At 40.0% G+C, this 17,141-nt stretch overlaps 1 protein-coding gene and 1 long non-coding RNA gene across 2 annotated transcripts in view; one reads left to right on the top strand and one right to left on the bottom strand.

The window, feature by feature from the left end:
• The first annotated feature begins 635 nt into the window (after positions 1-635).
• On the top strand, positions 636-4,018 carry slc25a5 (solute carrier family 25 member 5). Its single transcript, XM_039766108.1, has 4 exons — positions 636-829; positions 1,608-2,094; positions 2,368-2,508; positions 3,589-4,018. Exons 1-4 carry the CDS (start codon positions 719-721, stop codon positions 3,744-3,746), a joined length of 897 nt encoding a protein of 298 aa, XP_039622042.1. The 5' UTR covers positions 636-718; the 3' UTR covers positions 3,747-4,018.
• A 10,113-nt stretch (positions 4,019-14,131) lies between these two features.
• LOC120537284 overlaps positions 14,132-17,141 on the bottom strand; it is a 90,758-nt gene continuing 87,748 nt past the window's right edge. Inside the window, exon 4 of the long non-coding RNA XR_005635288.1 lies at positions 14,132-14,172. This is a non-coding gene — a long non-coding RNA (uncharacterized LOC120537284). The remainder of the gene's footprint in view (positions 14,173-17,141) is intronic.

Below are 17,141 nucleotides of genomic sequence, written 5' to 3'. Positions count from 1 at the left end.
ATTCCAAATCTTAACTTTTTGCACACTAACAGTACTTTTTAATCTTTGCTTTTCATTTTCTTTTTAATCAGTAATTCTTTTTATTAATGCAGACAAAAGACTCGAATGACCCAGAGGTCATATAATCTGAAGGTGACAAACTGCATACTGCACATATCCTTTTCGTAATTACTTAAAAACGCCAAGCTACATTTGACAGTAGAATTTTATACAGTTGTTTTAAAATTAATACAAGTGACATACAGATCTTCATTTATAATAACAATTACTTATACATTTATTAATCAATTTCACATTTTCTCATTTTACTCGAAGTAAAGCTTGAGGTGATGGTTTCAGTGAGCTCTTTTGTCAGGGTTAAGCCAAGGTTATACGTCGACATACTTTTTAAATGTGACACTTTACTCGCAACCTGTTCGGCTGGCTGCAGTGGTCGTGTACCTATAATACGAAGGGTACAATTTGTACAGTAATCTGTCGGTGCTCTGATTTTGTTGCCTTGGCAACACATATTGATGTGACGTAAGATGCGCGCCTCCTAGTTATCTCCGCCCGGGAATGTGGCTTTAGCCAATTACGTAGCGTTCTGGCGGGCTCCCTCCCTCGTCTCGCGATCAGCCTGCCTTTAAAGCTTTCCTTCTCTATATAAATCGGCCATTTCAATTGAACCGGCGTAGAGCAAAAGGTTTCGGAACCCCAAGCGGAGTTTTTGTTAACAATGAGTGACGCTGTTGTTTCATTCCTCAAGGATTTCTTAGCCGGTGGTGTCGCCGCTGCTATATCCAAGACTGCCGTAGCGCCAATCGAGAGGGTCAAGCTTCTCTTACAGGTAAGTATATAACACATAACTTTACTTTTAACGAGTCGATAAAGTTAACTTTCGCGTCTTACTAAATGATACAATTGGCGCAGTTTTTATATTCTGCTTTTGAATGTGCTCTTGTAGCAGGTGAAGGAAAAATAATTTTTGCCCTAAATCAAACGTTCCCACATCTGTGTTTCTCATATCGATCATTTAAGTGAGATGTGAAAGTAAACATTTCAATGTGTGACTAGTTAGAAAAGAGAACACTGAAAAGTGTCAAAGACTGTTTGTGATCTGCAAAATCTGAACTTTAAAGCGATTCCGGGAAGACCGGCCGGTACTGATGTCACTCCCAGGTTCAATACGCCTGCGCGGAGCCAAGGTCGAAACAAGGGGAGGTCACGTGCCGGGAAGGGCAGGCTCCAGGAAGTGAGTCAGGTATGGTTGTGATTCAGAGGGTTAGGCTGGGACGTGAGGGAACTTGTGTGTGTGACGTGGGACTAACTCTATTGGATTAGAAGGCGACCGGCTCTTTTATTCTTTCATTTTGAAGGCAACAGTTGTATTTAAGTCCCTGCTTTCTGTATCTCTAAATTTTAAAATTGTATTAATACAAAAAATAGTTTTGCAGCTTTGCCTCGCAAAGTTGAAAAATTGGTCCCTTCTCTTGTCAGTTACCTCCATTAAAGCTCGTTTTATTTAGCCAAGACGGGAAACATTCAGTTTTATTGTTTCTGAAAACTTACATTTGCTAAAAGTAATAGCGTACGTAAAAATTTTCATTTTTTTTCTGTCCATATAGGTACAGCATGCAAGCAAACAGATTGCTGTCGATAAGCAGTACAAAGGTATCGTTGACTGTGTCATCCGTATCCCCAAAGAACAAGGCTTCCTGTCGTTCTGGCGGGGTAACCTGGCCAATGTCATCAGGTACTTCCCCACTCAAGCTCTAAACTTTGCTTTCAAAGACAAGTACAAGAAGGTCTTCCTTGGAGGTGTAGATAAGCACACCCAGTTCTGGAGATACTTTGCTGGTAACCTGGCATCAGGTGGTGCAGCAGGAGCGACCTCTCTCTGCTTTGTCTACCCTCTTGATTTCGCCCGAACCCGGTTGGCTGCCGATGTGGGGAAAGCCGGAGCATCAAGGGAGTTTAATGGGCTTGGAGACTGCTTGGTCAAAATCTTCAAGTCCGATGGGCTCAAGGGACTGTACCAAGGATTCAACGTCTCGGTCCAAGGCATCATTATCTACAGGGCCGCCTACTTCGGCATTTATGACACTGCTAAAGGTACGAGCCATACTGCCTCTTTTGTTTTATTTGTAGAGAAAATTACCCCGTATGTCCATATAATATGCCATATAAAGTTAATGTTGACTGTTTTACAAGGAATAAAATAAAAAGTGGTAGGGTGTTGAATCTTCCACAGGTTAACCAGGTGCAAAAGTACCTTTTTGACTTTCATTCCAAGACCCCAATCCCCCCTTAATGCAGTAATACTCCCATCTAAGATGTCTCAAACTCTCACACCTCATGAGTATGTTCTGCTGCTTTTCCTTCTAGGTATGCTGCCAGATCCCAAGAACACCCATATTGTTGTAAGCTGGATGATTGCTCAGACTGTCACGGCTGTTGCTGGCCTCACTTCATATCCATTTGATACTGTGCGGCGGCGCATGATGATGCAGTCGGGGCGTAAAGGAGGTAAGTCGGTCTAAAAGAATATTACTGTTTCATCCTGGCATTACCTGTAGAAAGAAAACAGTTGTTTTTGTCTTCAGTTATTTGACAAATGCTTTTAATTTGAGAGCTTCAGCGTGGAGCAGCATTTTAATGGTAATCGTATTGAAGTTGCTGTGGCCTTTTTTTTTTTTTGCTGGAAGTTTTCTTTGCTGTGATGGATGCAGCTTTAACAGTTTCCAGCTGTCATGTTACTGGGCCCATAGCAATCAATATTTAATTTTGGTCTCATACAAAGGTGTTTTTCTTTTACACGAAGTAGACATTGCACTCCTGAAATGGGAATTTGACCTCTTGCCTGTGGGGTTTGTTTTTTTTTTGGGGACTTTGCTCCAGTTTTGAACGGTTTCCTCTCAATGCTTTCTCTCTGCTTCTAAGTTAACTGGCCATTTAAGAATAGCACTGTATGAATACATTCACTGGTGTCATACCCATAGCTGGTTTGGCCTTTGTTCTTTGTACCTTTTTAAGATGGGTAGCTATTTCATTGAAAAGTGGAATTTGGATATTTGAACAAACAAATCTAATATGTGGATCAACTGTGCATTACTTCAGGCCTGGGAGTGTACCACATAAAATTTAACTAACATTAATTTTTCATTTTTGTATATAATATGGTTAAAATGGGGAGAAGTTTATCCCAGCAGAACAATGCACACTTGCCTATTTTAAAGAAATGCGTGTTCATGATAAGGGAACAAAACTTTCAGAATGTGCGAATTGGACAAACAACCTTAGTCAGAATGTGACGCAACAGTACTAACAGCTGTGCCACCAGGCTACCAATGCATATTTTTCTTCATATCGCTATATAAAATCCATCCATTATCCAACCCGCTATATCCTAACTACTACTCTGCTGGAGCCAATCCCCAGCAAACACAGGGCACAAGGCAGGGTGCTAGCCCACCACAGGGTGCACACACTAGGGACGGTTTAGAATCGCCAATGCACCTGACCTGCAGTTTTAAAATGGCTTTAAGTTTTGCAATCCTGAAATGCTAATCGTATGTATATTTATATTTTTCTTTTTCCCCATTCCAGCGGATATCATGTACACTGGCACCATTGACTGTTGGAGGAAGATTGCTCGTGATGAGGGGGGCAAGGCATTCTTCAAGGGAGCATGGTCCAATGTTCTCCGAGGCATGGGTGGTGCTTTTGTACTGGTCATATATGATGAGCTGAAGAAAGTAATTTAAATGTGTCAGTATTATAACATGAGGTTTTTTATGTAACATATCTTGTACATTTTTAAAGGACTGTCAAAATTATTTATCTGGACCAACTAGCATTACTAGTTGAGCATAGGAGGAAACAATTATTCTTTGTCCTGTTTGTTTTTAAAAGGTTTTATTTTTGCACTATCATTCCCATATTTAAAAGAAAAAAAATGGAACCAAGAGCTCTACATTTCCATCAAGCTGGACTGTTTCTACCCATAACTTTAATAAAAGTTAAACAATGACAAACATTTTTTGCAATTGCTCTTCATTCTTCTGTACTATGGGTGTATTTTTTTTGGGCCAGTGTGTGAATGCAAAATTAACTGAACATTCTGAGTTAGTAAAAGTGTCTTATTATTTTTAATGTCTACATGAGCAACTCGTACGTGACAACAATGTAAAGCAAAAAACGCAGAATGTTTCCCTTCTGCACATGTGTCTGTTTTATAAACCTCTTGCAATACAACTGCTTTTAGGCTCCTTTTCTCCATTTCAGGTGCACACAAATTTTGGGGTAAATTTTAAATCAAAATTTTCTAAAACTGAACATTTGGTTATAAATCTGTACATCAATTGACACAACAAGCCCACAAACCATTGCCATCACTAGGCATTTGAGGCCTGCGCACCCTCTGCTGTAGCCATTTTCAGTTGGCTTATTTTAGGTTGCGTGTAACTTCAGTTTTGACCTCGGCAAGTGAAGCCGTTTCTTCATTGGATCTGCAAGATCAACGTTGCTAGTATTAAACACATTAAGCTCAATGGCAGCAAGTTTAAAGTCTTGACAGGCTCGTTTAGGTACCATAGTAGTTGTTTGTTTTGGGCCATTGTCTTTATGCAAAATGAATTCCAAGCCAACATATTTGGAGGGATTCTTTTGTATTGATATTTCTATTGTTTTATACTTTGTCATTTTCTGATGCAGTTATTGGTCACAGTGTCCATAAAGGTATGGCGGTTAGTGTAAAAGGTGATCAGACATTCTCGGCACAGACACGATGTTTTCACAGATGCATTGGATTGTTGATCTCTTCTCCATCTTCTCATCACCATCGCTTGTGGTTTATCAGCATGTTGTTTGTTCATAAAGCTTTGTTCCCAATCTCTTGGCTAATCTCTTAAATTTTTTTTTTTTTTTTTTAATTCTAATCTATCCTTTTGTATTTTAAGATGTGCCTTCATAATTTTGCCTTTTAGAGTACCCAGTAATTTGACTCCGCATTGTGACGGCTGCTGATTTAGAGCATCCGTTTTTCTAGAGTGTTTATTCCCAGCTGTTTATTTTTTGGGGTGAACGTGACTTGCTTTTCTTGTTCAAACTGGTCATTGCAAGTTGTTGAAGTGCGCCGGTGCCATATCTACTTGCTATGTGGTGGTCCTGATTAGATTTGTGTTCTTTCTGAATCCAGAGTGCCTGTCATTCATGGACAGTTGTCTTCTGCTCATGTTTAGTCTAGGCGTCTTCGAAAGGGAGAAATGAAGACCAAATCCAAAACTCCAGTCACAGATTTTTACTGCTAAATTGTGCACACAAAATATCTCGGCAGTCTGAAACCTCTGACAGCCAATTTACCTTCATGCTGGAGTGGACGACAAACGGTATAAAACATGCAAGCAGCTGTTAAGGTGAGATATATACTCGGCAAAAAAAAAGAAACTTCCTCTGACTTTCAACTGTTTTTACTTTCAGTAAACTTAATGTGTAAATATTTGTATGAACACTAAAAGAGTCAACACCATAAGACATAAACTAAAAATGTTTCACAATGTGTCCCTGAATGAAGGGAGGCTCAAAATCAAAAGTACCAGTCAGTATCTGGTGTGGCCACCAGCTGCTTGAAGTACTGCAGTGCATCTCCTCCTCATAGACTGGACCAGATTTGTCAGTTCTTGCTGTGAGATGTTACCCCACTCTTCCACCAAGGCACCTGCAACTTTCTGGACATTTCTGGGGGGAATGGCCCTAGCCATCGATCCAAATCGATCCCGCTCCAGGGTGCAGGCCTGAGTGTAACGCTCATTCCTTCGACGATAAACACGAATCCGTCCATCACCCCTGGTGAGACAAAACCGTGACTCATCAGTGAAGAGCACTTTTTGCCACTCCTGTCTGGTCCAGCGAAGGTGGGTTTGTGCCCATAGGCGGCGTTGTTGCTGGTGATGTCTGTTAAGGACCTGCCTTACAACAGGCCTACAAGCCCTCAGTCCAGCCTCTCTCAGCCGATTGCGGACAGTCTGAGCACTGATGGAGGGATTGTGTGTTCCTGGTGTGACTCGGGTAGTTGTTGTGGCCATCCTGTACCTGTCACGCAGGTGTGATATTCGGATGTACCGATCCTGTGCAGGTGTTGTTACACGTGGTCTTCCACTGCGAGGATGATCAGCTGTCCTTCCTGTCTCCCTGTAGCGCTGTCTTAGGCGTTTCACAGTGCGGACATGGCAATTTATTGCCCTAGCCACATCAGCAGTCCTCATGCCTCCCTGCAGCATGCCTAATGCACGTTCACGCAGATGAGCAGGGACCCTGGGCATCTTTCTTTGGGTGTTTTTCACAGTCGGTAGACAAGTCTCTTTAGTGTCCTGCGTTTTTAGAACTGTGACCTTAAATGCCTACTTTCTGTAAGCTGTTAAGGTCTTAACGACCATTCAACAGGTGCATGTAAATTAATTGATTATGGTTAATTGAACATGCATGGAAAACATTGTTTAAACTCTTTACAATGAAGATCTGGAAAGTTATTTGGATTTTTAAAACATTATTGTTGAAATACACAGTCCTGAAAAAGGGACGTTTCTTTTTTTGCTGAGTATATATCTCCCTTTTTTTAATTTTCTTCATTGGAAATGTTTGACCGAATGTTTTCCAGTCTTTAAACAATCTAATACAAGACAAAGGGCATCTGCAACATTTAACAAAGTTTAAAGTGGCAAGTTATCCAACACTAGCTGGTACTTTGTAAAACAATAATGATCCTCCAGTTAAATAAAAGGGTAATTAGCATTTGCTGGTTGAACTCGGCACATCTTAATTACCACCAGTCCTGCTCAATTTAAACCTCACTTATTTTGATGCTTACATTTAGAGTTGGGGTGACCACCACATGGACAAGCACATAATGGCACACTCGAAGGACATTAGAAACAATGTAGATATTTAGCATTCTGGAAAATCACTTCTAAGGCTCGGGGATCCCAGCAAACCCCAGTGAAAGCCGTAATCTCTAAATGCAGAATACTTGGAACAGAATTACAGATTCCCAGCAGTGGTCATCCTTCCAGAATTAAGGTACTCCTTTATGGTCACAAAACAAATCATCCAGGAAGACAAAATGCAAAAGACATGCATGCTTTTCTTGGCTCATCAAACTGATGATTTCATGAAGAAAAGACACTGAGCAAAAAATAGGCTTTACTGGAGAGTAGCAAGATGGAAGGCATGGCTAACCCAGAAGAATACAAAGGCTATTTCTCATTTGTTAGGAAGCACCTGGGTGATCCCCAGAATCTTTTGGGAGGACATTATATGGACAAATGAAACAGAAGTTAAATGTTGTGTTCCATTATGTTTTGTCACAAAGCAAATACTACATTCCACGATACTTCGAATGTGGACAACTTGCCATAACTGAAGCAACTGATGTCTAACTGGATAACGCAGCAGTATGATGATCTAAAACACGAAAAGCAACTCAATGTTAGAATCCATAAAAAAGAAAAAAAATGTAAGTTATGAACTGGTTTAGTAAAAGTCTAGAACTAAACACAATAAAAATGCTGTAGCAGGACCAAAACAAACCCAGAGTTTGTGATGGAAAATGTACCAGTGTTTGTAAATTGAAGCAGTTCTGCAATGAAAAGTGGGATAAATTCCTCCACTGTGACATGTTGGGTGAATCTTCATATGGCAGGCGTCTGCAGCTGAATGTGGTGCAGGCTGTTATTAAATGTACAGAGGGCCATTATGTTTTCACAAAGTGACAGTTGATGTTACATAGCTTTGTTCATTTCAGCAAATTTCATGAGTTCATTTGTGTGCCCTTTATCTAATACTACATTTTGTCTGAAGACCTGAAAACGTTCAGTGGAAATCGGAAAGGGATAAACATTTTTTTACAGCGCTCTACAGCTTTAATTTTACAGCCATTATAATACAATTTCCATAGCAAGCCAAAGAAGGCTTTCCAGTGTTACTTACAATTTTAATGGATGTTGTGATTTTGACATGGAAGATATCCAAGAACAACTGTGTGACCACAGTCAGGCTTTACTAAATTCGGTAGCAGATGTTGAAGACCCCAGCACTCTGGCTGGCAGAGAGAGTGCCGTCATGCAATGGGTGCCACCTGAGCACCAGACAAGTTCGAATGGAGTTGAGCAGGGTGAGGTTTTTTACAGTGGCTGGAGTGCCAATCCTGCCACCAACCCCTGAGATTTCCCTGCAAGTTGGAGGACCAGCTTAACATCACACCCTAACACAGGGGTCCTCCATCACGGTCCTGGAGGGCCGCAGTGGCTGCAGGTTTTTGCTCCAACCCAGTTGCTTAATAAGAAGCATGCATTGCTCTATAGAGTGGTGCAAATCTAATTATGCAATTTTCATTACGCTATAACTTATTAAGTTTATTACATAGAAAATCACCCGAAAAATCCCGGACCATCGAGAAGTGTGCGAACTGACGACATGAAGAATCATCTTTGCGCCAAACTGGAATCGTCCCTGCATAAATCAAAATCATCCAAGATGATCGAGATCTGCATAATTAAATCTGGACCACACTTCTGCTTCTCACTCATTAAGATCTTGAACCCTTATTGCTTATTTTAATCTTAAACGGCTCTATTCATTCAGTTTTTAATGGCTCCTAATTAGCAATAACATGCAAATGACAAAAAGAGACCAGCATTTCTCCATTTAGCTTGTTTCCATTTACATATGTGTGTATTTATCGTGCACTATTTGGTTTAATTAAATACTTGGAAGGAAAGTGAAGAGAAAAAAGCGAAGGACTGAGAATTACTCGTCCATTTTAGACTTCAAATCATTTGGATGATATCCTTAGAAAGGGGAAGAAAATCTAGGATATGAGAATGACAGGACATGGCAGAGTTAGAGCACTAACAAGTGAAGAAATTAAATTATTGGCAAGAATTGCTTTCTAAGTAAGCAGCCGGGTTAGAACACAAACCTGTAACCACTATGGCCCACCAGGACTGTGACTGAGGACCCCTGCTAACACATCTATTGAAAATCTGTTGGTCTTTGGGATGTGCACGTGCTGTGGTAAGCAATGCAGGTGCCAGAATTGGGGCACGACTGTGTGATGTCCTGAGTGCAGCGTTTGTATGTGTTTAGGTTTTCATTCTCTCTCTTTTTTTTTTTTATTGACGGATTGGCATTTTTAGATTTTTTCTTCCATGAAGCGTAACTAACTATACACAAATATTTGACCTAAGGATGTAATACAAGTAGACAGCATCTGTAGTGACGTGTGGAATCTTTTTTAAGATTTGAATGGTTTTGTGGCTTACAGCTTCCAAAAGAAACACAGAAGGTTGTTGTAATTTATCTGATCTGGATCTTCATTGCAGTTCATTAAGGGAAATGTTTTGTTTTTCTTCTTCTCTCATTTTTTGATAGGCTAGTCCTAAATCGTCATTCATACAATTAGATACCTGTTCTCTTCTTGCATTCGACTCCTCTATCTGTGAGGGCATCTAAAGTTTCTACTAATAGTACTCTAGAATGTTATGTCATTTAAAAAATGTTTTAACCTTCATCATGTCTGTTTTTTTTATATATATATACTCACTTATTGTATTAGTCAGAACAGGTTTTGTTTGAAAGCCAAATTTTCACCAGTGGTGAAGTCATAACATGTCTGTAGCTACAGAGAAGGGGTCCCCAACTTCAGTCCTGGAGGGCCGCAGTGGCTGCAGGTTTTCATTCTAACCCTTTTCTTACTTAGTGACCTGTTTTTGCTGCTGATTCACTTCTTTTGAATTAATTTTAATTGATTTGCTCTTGAAGATTCAGACCCCTTAATTGGTTATTTTTCCTTAATTAGCAGCCAAACAATAATGAGACACAAAATGAGCCAAAACAGGACCTGCAAACTGTGACCATCGTACAATATCTGAAAATAAAGAAAGATGAAGGTCTCAGGAATGCTGATCTGCTCTTAGAAAACAGAAAATCCACAATTTCAGAAATGTCTGCTATTGCACAATGAGAGCAGCAACAAGCCATAGAATTAAAGAATGGGTTTAATTAACAACCAGAATCAGCACCTAATTAAGCAACTGGTTGGAGTGAAATTAGTTGGCATTTGAGGCCCTGACTTAGTTGGTCTTCTGTTGGCTCACTCACTTCTCATTCTTCATTTCTGTTTAAATCTTAAATCTTAAAAAAACAAGTTAATTAAAATTGATTCAAAAGAAGTGAATTAGCAGCAGAAGCATTGCACTAATTAAGAAAAGGGTTAGAATGAAAACCTTTCAGCCATGGGGGCCCTCCAGAACCGGATGTTAGAGTTAGAGACCCCTGCTACGGAGAGTATCGAGGCTGAATCACTGATGTGTGAAGCTGAATGGTTTCTCAGTTTTATATATGGAGGAGACAGAGCATGAGTGCTGTCAGCAATGGCTATAAGAATAACCAACAGTTCTTCAGGAAGAAGAAGACAGGCAAATCATGCAGATGGCATTCAAAGTTCTTCTATCATCATCTTAATGTGTGACATGCTAAGCCAATGACACTGCATAATGAACATTTTTGTCCAGTATGTTATCTTATGGACTTTGGCCTGCTGATCACTCTATCACATTCTTTTTTATTGCAATAACCTGTTTTTGTAATTCCTCTCTTACAATTCCTCAGTACAACATCTACAACTGGAACATCTGTGTTGATCTAAAAGTAGTGGCACTGCAGGTCGGATATACAGTGCATCCGGAAAGTATTCACAGCACATCACTTTTTCCACATTTTGTTACGTTACAGCCTTATTCCAAAATGGATTAAATTCATTTTTTTCCTCAGAATTCTACACACAACACCCCATAATGACAACGTGAAAAAGTTTACTTGAGGTTTTGCAAATTTATTAAAAATAAAAAAACTGAGAAATCACATGTACACAAGTATTCACAGCCTTTGCTCAATAATTTGTTGATGCACCTTTGGCAGCAATTACAGCCTCAAGTCTTTTTGAATATGATGCCACAAGCTTGGCACACCTATCCTTGGCCAGTTTCGCCCATTCCTCTTTGCAGCACCTCTAAAGCTCCATCAAGTTGGATGGGAAGTATCGGTGCACAGCCATTTTAAGATCTCTTCAGAGATTTTCCATCGGGTTCTTGGTCACCTCCCTGACTAAGGCCCTTCTCCCCTGATCGCTCAGTTTAGATGCCTGGCCAGCTCTAGGAAGAGTCCTGGTGGTTTGAACTTCTTCTACTTGTATATGATGGAGGCCACTGTGCTCAATGGGACCTTCAAAGCAGCAGAAATTTTTCTGTAACCTTTCCCAGATTTGTGCCTCGAGACAATCCTGTCTCGGAGGTCTACAGACAATTCCTTTGACTTCATGCTTGGTTTGTGCTCTGACATGAAGTGTCAACTGTGGGACCTTATATAGACAGGTGTGAGCCTTTCCAAATCATGTCCAATCAACTGAATTTACCACAGGTGGACTCCAATTAAGCTGCAGAAACATCTCAAGGATGATCAAGGGGAACAGGATGCACCTGAGCTCAGTTTTGAGCTTCATGGCAAAGGCTGTGAATACTTATGTACATGTGATTTCTCAATTTTTTTATTTTTAACAAATTTACAAAAATCTCAAGTAAACTTTTTTCAGGTTGTCATTGTGGGGTGTTGTGTGTAGAATTCTGAGGAAAAAAATGAATTTAATCCATTTTGGAATAAGGCTGTAACGTAATAAAATGTGGAAAAAGTGATGCGCTGTGAATACTTTCCTGATGCATTGTATACTGTACAACCTCCCTAGAGGATCGATACCTTTGTGTGGTTAAGAAGCTAGTGTGCCTCGGGGACTTGGACAGCTATGCTGAACTAAACCTAGGGCTCCTGGTAGGGCCATCCAAGTCAGACCAGTCAAAGAGCGGGGTCCAGTAAAAATGTGATCCACCACTCCTTTAGATCTTGGGAGTTAACCTTAGGGCTAACAGTGCTGACTTGCAGGAATGACAATAATGAACACATTTATAACTGAATGCAAGGAGCCTACTGGAGCTACGTAATGAGACATGGCCAGTAGTGAAATCCATAATAAAGCTAGTGCCATGAAGAGGGTGACCCTAAACACCACCAAGACTAAGCTAAGAACAATCAAATTCCAATTCCACAGTCCACTGGAATGTGCACATCATGAAGGTAAATTAGCACAGGTTACAGCAGAAATGTGACCCTACAATTTACACATACTAGGAACCATTGAGCATAGATGAACTACGCTGAGAGGTCTAAGACCACGTCAAGGAATTGAGTTGTACTCTGGGATGCCGTGAGGGAGTGGCATTCATACTGAAAATGGGGATAGAAAGGTCACTGTTGAAATGGAAGCCAGTTGAGACTTAAAGGTACACATGCAAACGTATTCCTGATCCAGTGCTACACAACAACAACTAACAACAGCAGAGAAGAAGAAAAAGAAGCATTTTATTAACCGTTACAGACAAAGACTCCTTGTCATGATGTCAGTTGTCTCAAATCAAAAGAATCCAGGAGGTTCATAAATTCTTTTACTTTTAGATCACACTGATTATTTATATGAAAATTAAAGTCGCCAACTATTAGGAGTGTGTCATAGTTAGTAATTAAAATTGACATTAAGTCAGAGAATTCCTCAAAAAAAGACGCGTTATATTTAGGAGGTCTATACACGGATAATACTAGAACTTGAGAATCTCCATGAACAACAACGGCGAGATACTCCAAGGACTTGAACTTACCAAAACTAACATCTTTACATTTTAATCGGCTTGAGTAAATGTTAGCCAATCCGCCTCCCTTTTTCCCCTGGCGGTCTGCACAAGTAAAACTGTAATCCGGAGGCCCAGATTCGATTAAAACTGCCGCGCCATCTGAGCTAAGCCATGTTTCACTTAGTGCAATAAAATCTATTTTTTTATCACTAATAAGATCGTTGATAAAAAACTTTTTGTTAGTTAAAGCTCTAACATTCAATAGTGCCATATTTAATGTTTCGAGGTGCAAGATGAATACTATATGCGTTATTGATATTTGGAATAGGAACTAAATTATTTTATTAGCGCCGCTCTGTGTGTATTTTTTGTTTAATCTGTGATCTGTTTTTATAGTTTTAATACATTGTTCCTCTAAAATAGTAATTGAAATTAGATTATTGGAGTTTATGCCGTATTTCCTAGATTTTCTACGTGCATTGAGATTGCTTATTACAGTATTAATGTTGTGCACTTTAACGGAAGATTCTATTAAACACTTATCATGTCCTAGCACAACAGTATCATTTCGGAAGGGGTTAAGAGCAGAGATAGATAGTCAAGAAAAACGAATTACCTTCGATAAGTTTTCGGAGAGGACCCGTGCGCCGAAACTGTTCAGATGCAGGCCATCACGCTTGAAGAGACGCGGCCTTTCCAAAAAGAGATTCCAATTGTTGATGAAACCTACATCCTTCTTCTTGCAGAAACCCTGTAGCCAGTCGTTCAATCCTAGCAGACGACTGTAGTACTTGTTGAATCATCTGACGTAGTGGACCCGAAACAAAGATCTTTGCCGATGGGGTCCTCTCCTTCGTGTCTTTAATAAAAGCTGCAAAGTCAGCCTTCAGGATTTCTGATTGCCAGTGCCTTATATCGTTTACGCCGGCATGCAAGACGATTGCTCCAACTGCCCTCTCCTTGTGTTTTTGTAGACTGCTGGCGCACGTCTGATTACATCTCGGACACAAGCACCGGGAAAACAAGAAACAAATGATTTTGCATTAGGGCATGCGACATTAAGGTTTCTAACGATAGAATCACCTACCACTATTACATCACCAGGGGCTGAAGGCGAAATGGGTACGCGGAGAGGGTCAAACCGGTTCTGAGATAGGATGCTCGCCTGTGCCGATGGAGGTGCTCTGGCCTTGAACCCGCGCCTGCATAGCTGAAATCCACCGAGGTCATCAGCAGCGTCGCTCCTACGAGACGCGGGGGTGAGGTCGTCACAACGTGGGGTTGATGTTTCGCCGGTTCCAGATGGCAAGGACGGTTTATCCAACAGCCGGGCCTTCAGATCTCTAAGGTATCTCCGTCGGGACAGGAGTTTCTGAATCTGTTCGTCGAGTGCCTGGAGTTCTTCAACTACGATTTCAACGTGAGTTACCCCACTGTCGGCCATTTTCTGCTTCGTGCCCTAGGAGAAATGAGAGAGAGAGAGAGGTCAGTCAATCAATCCACCAAGGTCAAATGAACATTGATGCTCCACTGTCGGACTGAGCCATTGTTGAACAACACGCCCTACTGGGATTACATAGGCAGAGACCAATTTGATGTCACTCATGAGCAAGCAACATAAAGCGACACATGAGAGAAACAATCCATCCTTAAATCAATGCTCACAATTTTAGGGCATCTGACCTTGTGATTTGTTTATGGTAACAGCAAAGTATACCCAAATAGGAAACCAAAGACGTTTAAAAGAGAACAGAAAATTATTCGGAATCAGAGGTATTCCTGGGATGAAGCGATGTCAATATTTAAGCCACTATTAAGTGGAGGTGAAGAGCTATAACTCTCAATGTACAGTTTCAAATGGCTGTTCTGCCATTCTTGGCTTTCAGAATATCACATCAGACACTTTCTACAGCAAAAATTAGACCCCTTATAACTTTGCAAGATGCTGAAAAATTAGTTCACGTTTTTGTCTTCCGTTGACTAGATTACTGTAACGCACTCCTCTCAGGACAACCCAAAAAAGACATCAATCGATTGCAATGAGTGCAGAATGCAGCTGCTAGAATCTTAACTAGGAAAAGAAAACACGAGCACATCTCTCCAGTTTTGATATCACTACACTGGTTACCCGTGTCATTTCGAATTGACTTTAAAATACTGCTTATAGCTTACAAAGCCTTAAATAATCTCGCTCCATCGTATACTTTGGAACGCCTCTCACCTCACACTTGTAATCGTAACCTCAGATCTTCAAATGAGTGTCTACTTAGAATTCCAAGAGCTAAACTTAAAAGAAGTGGTGAGGCAGCCTTCTGCTGTTATGCATCTAAAATCTGGAATTGCTTACCAATAGGTATTCACCAGGCTAATACAGTGGAGCACTTTAAAACACTGCTGAAAACACATTATTTTAACTTGGCTTTCTCATAACTTAATTTTAGTGTAACCCTGATATTCTGAATATGCATTTAATTATCATGTTTTTATCATGGCTCCACAATCCGTAATAACCCCTACTTCCTCTGGTGTTCTTTTTCTGTTTTTCTGATCAAGGCACCCTGCAGTCCCTACATTGATGAATTAAAGGTCAGAGGTCCACATGACCATCATCATCAAGTTCTTCTATGTGAACCCTGAAAACCATGAGGACTGACTGAGATCATTTATGTTAGGTAGAATGCTCCATGGGGGCTGGGTGGTCTCGTGACCGTGGAACCCCTGCAGATTTTTTTTTTTCTCCAGCTCTCTGGAGTTTTTTGTTGTTTTTTCTGTCCTCCCTGGCCATATGACCTTACTTTTATTCTATGTTAATTAGTATTGCCTAATTTTTACATATTGTTTTCTTTTTTCTTTCTTTATCTTGTAAAGCACTTTGAGCTACATAATTTGTATGAAAACGTGCTATAGAAATAAATGTTGTTGTTCTTCTTCTTCTGGTATAAACCGATCTTTGATTTCAATTAGTTTGCTTTCTAGAAGACATACTATTTGAAAATGAATTAAAAAAAAAGAAACAGAAGTAGCAAAGCATACTGTCTTTATTCTACACAATATGAATGGCTAGATCTGGCAAGATATTCCCACAGCGAAAATGTTTAACTGTCATATTTGCCCCAAGGCAATGTGTACACTGTGGGCCTACCTTTAATTTGTCCCTAAATTAAATTTTCATGACAAACTGTTCGTATGCATCCTTGATTTGCGACTAAAAATGTAAGAAAATTGTGTAGCATAACAAGATTTCTCAAAGAAGTTGCTCCCAAAATGCACCCCCTGTAGAAAATAAAAGTAGCCTTTACTATGATAACAACCGAGGAAAATATACATGCAAATTGTCACGTAAATTGGTTGAGCCATTCTCGAGTGATGCTCACGATATATAGACAGACAGGCATTCTTAATGTACATTTAAACTTGATGCCATCTATTGACTTAAAGCCAGCTCTCCAACAAGAGCACAAGACCACAATCTGATCCTGGTTAAAGATAATGCTGCACTAAAATACCTTCTCCACACTGGAACATGACAAGTATACGTAATGAGTTAACATAAAGTGAAGGTGAAGGCAGCACTCTAGGGCCCTTAAAAAAGAGAAACTGACACAGTAACCTGGGCTGAATATGTTTACTTCCATTCATTTTCAAAACGGCTTCATCCAATTCAGAGCCATGGGGTGGAGCAGAGCCATGAGTCTCATTAAAATGTTAACCACATTGGATCTTTTATTTCCTGTTCATCTGAATGGTATAATATCCACTTTATAACTGGACCTTGCATTTTGCTTTCATGCACATCACCTTTTATCTTTGTTTGCTTTATAACTTTGCTGATTTGCTTTATGGGGATTTTCAAACATGGCCTTGTTGCCCTCCTTTTTCTTGTTGATGACTTTTGTTTCAGCCAGTTATTTTATTCAAGTGTCAGTTCTGGACTTTAATTTTCATCTTTACTCAATTAGAATTGTGTCATTCAGAATTGACTTTAAAATTCTGCTTATGGTTTTTAAAACCTTAAATAATCTCGGAATGTCTGACACCTTATATTCCAAATCGTAACCTCAGATCCTCAAATGAGTATCTCCTTAGAATTCCAAGAACAAAACTTAAAAGAAGTGGTGAGGCGGCCTTCTGCTGTTATGCACCTAAAATCTGGAATAGCCTGCCAATAGGAATTCGCCAGGCTGATACAGTGGAGCACTTTAAAACACTGCTGAAAACACATTACTTTAACATGGCCTTCTCATAATTTCACTGTAATTAAAATCCTGATACTCTGTATATCCAACTCATCATAATAACTATTCATGGTGGCTCTAAAATCTCTACTAACCCCTACTCTCTCTTCTGTTTCCTTTTCCGGTATCCTTTTGGTGGTGGCGCATCTACTCAAAGCATCGTGATGTTCCAACAATGATGGATGGATTAAAA

This window comes from Polypterus senegalus, chromosome 10 (genome assembly GCF_016835505.1).
Source record: "Polypterus senegalus isolate Bchr_013 chromosome 10, ASM1683550v1, whole genome shotgun sequence".
In the NCBI taxonomy this organism is placed as follows: domain Eukaryota; kingdom Metazoa; phylum Chordata; class Cladistia; order Polypteriformes; family Polypteridae; genus Polypterus; species Polypterus senegalus.
The sequence above is the reverse complement of the archived record's forward strand: the minus strand, read 5'-3'. Positions and strand labels throughout refer to the sequence as shown.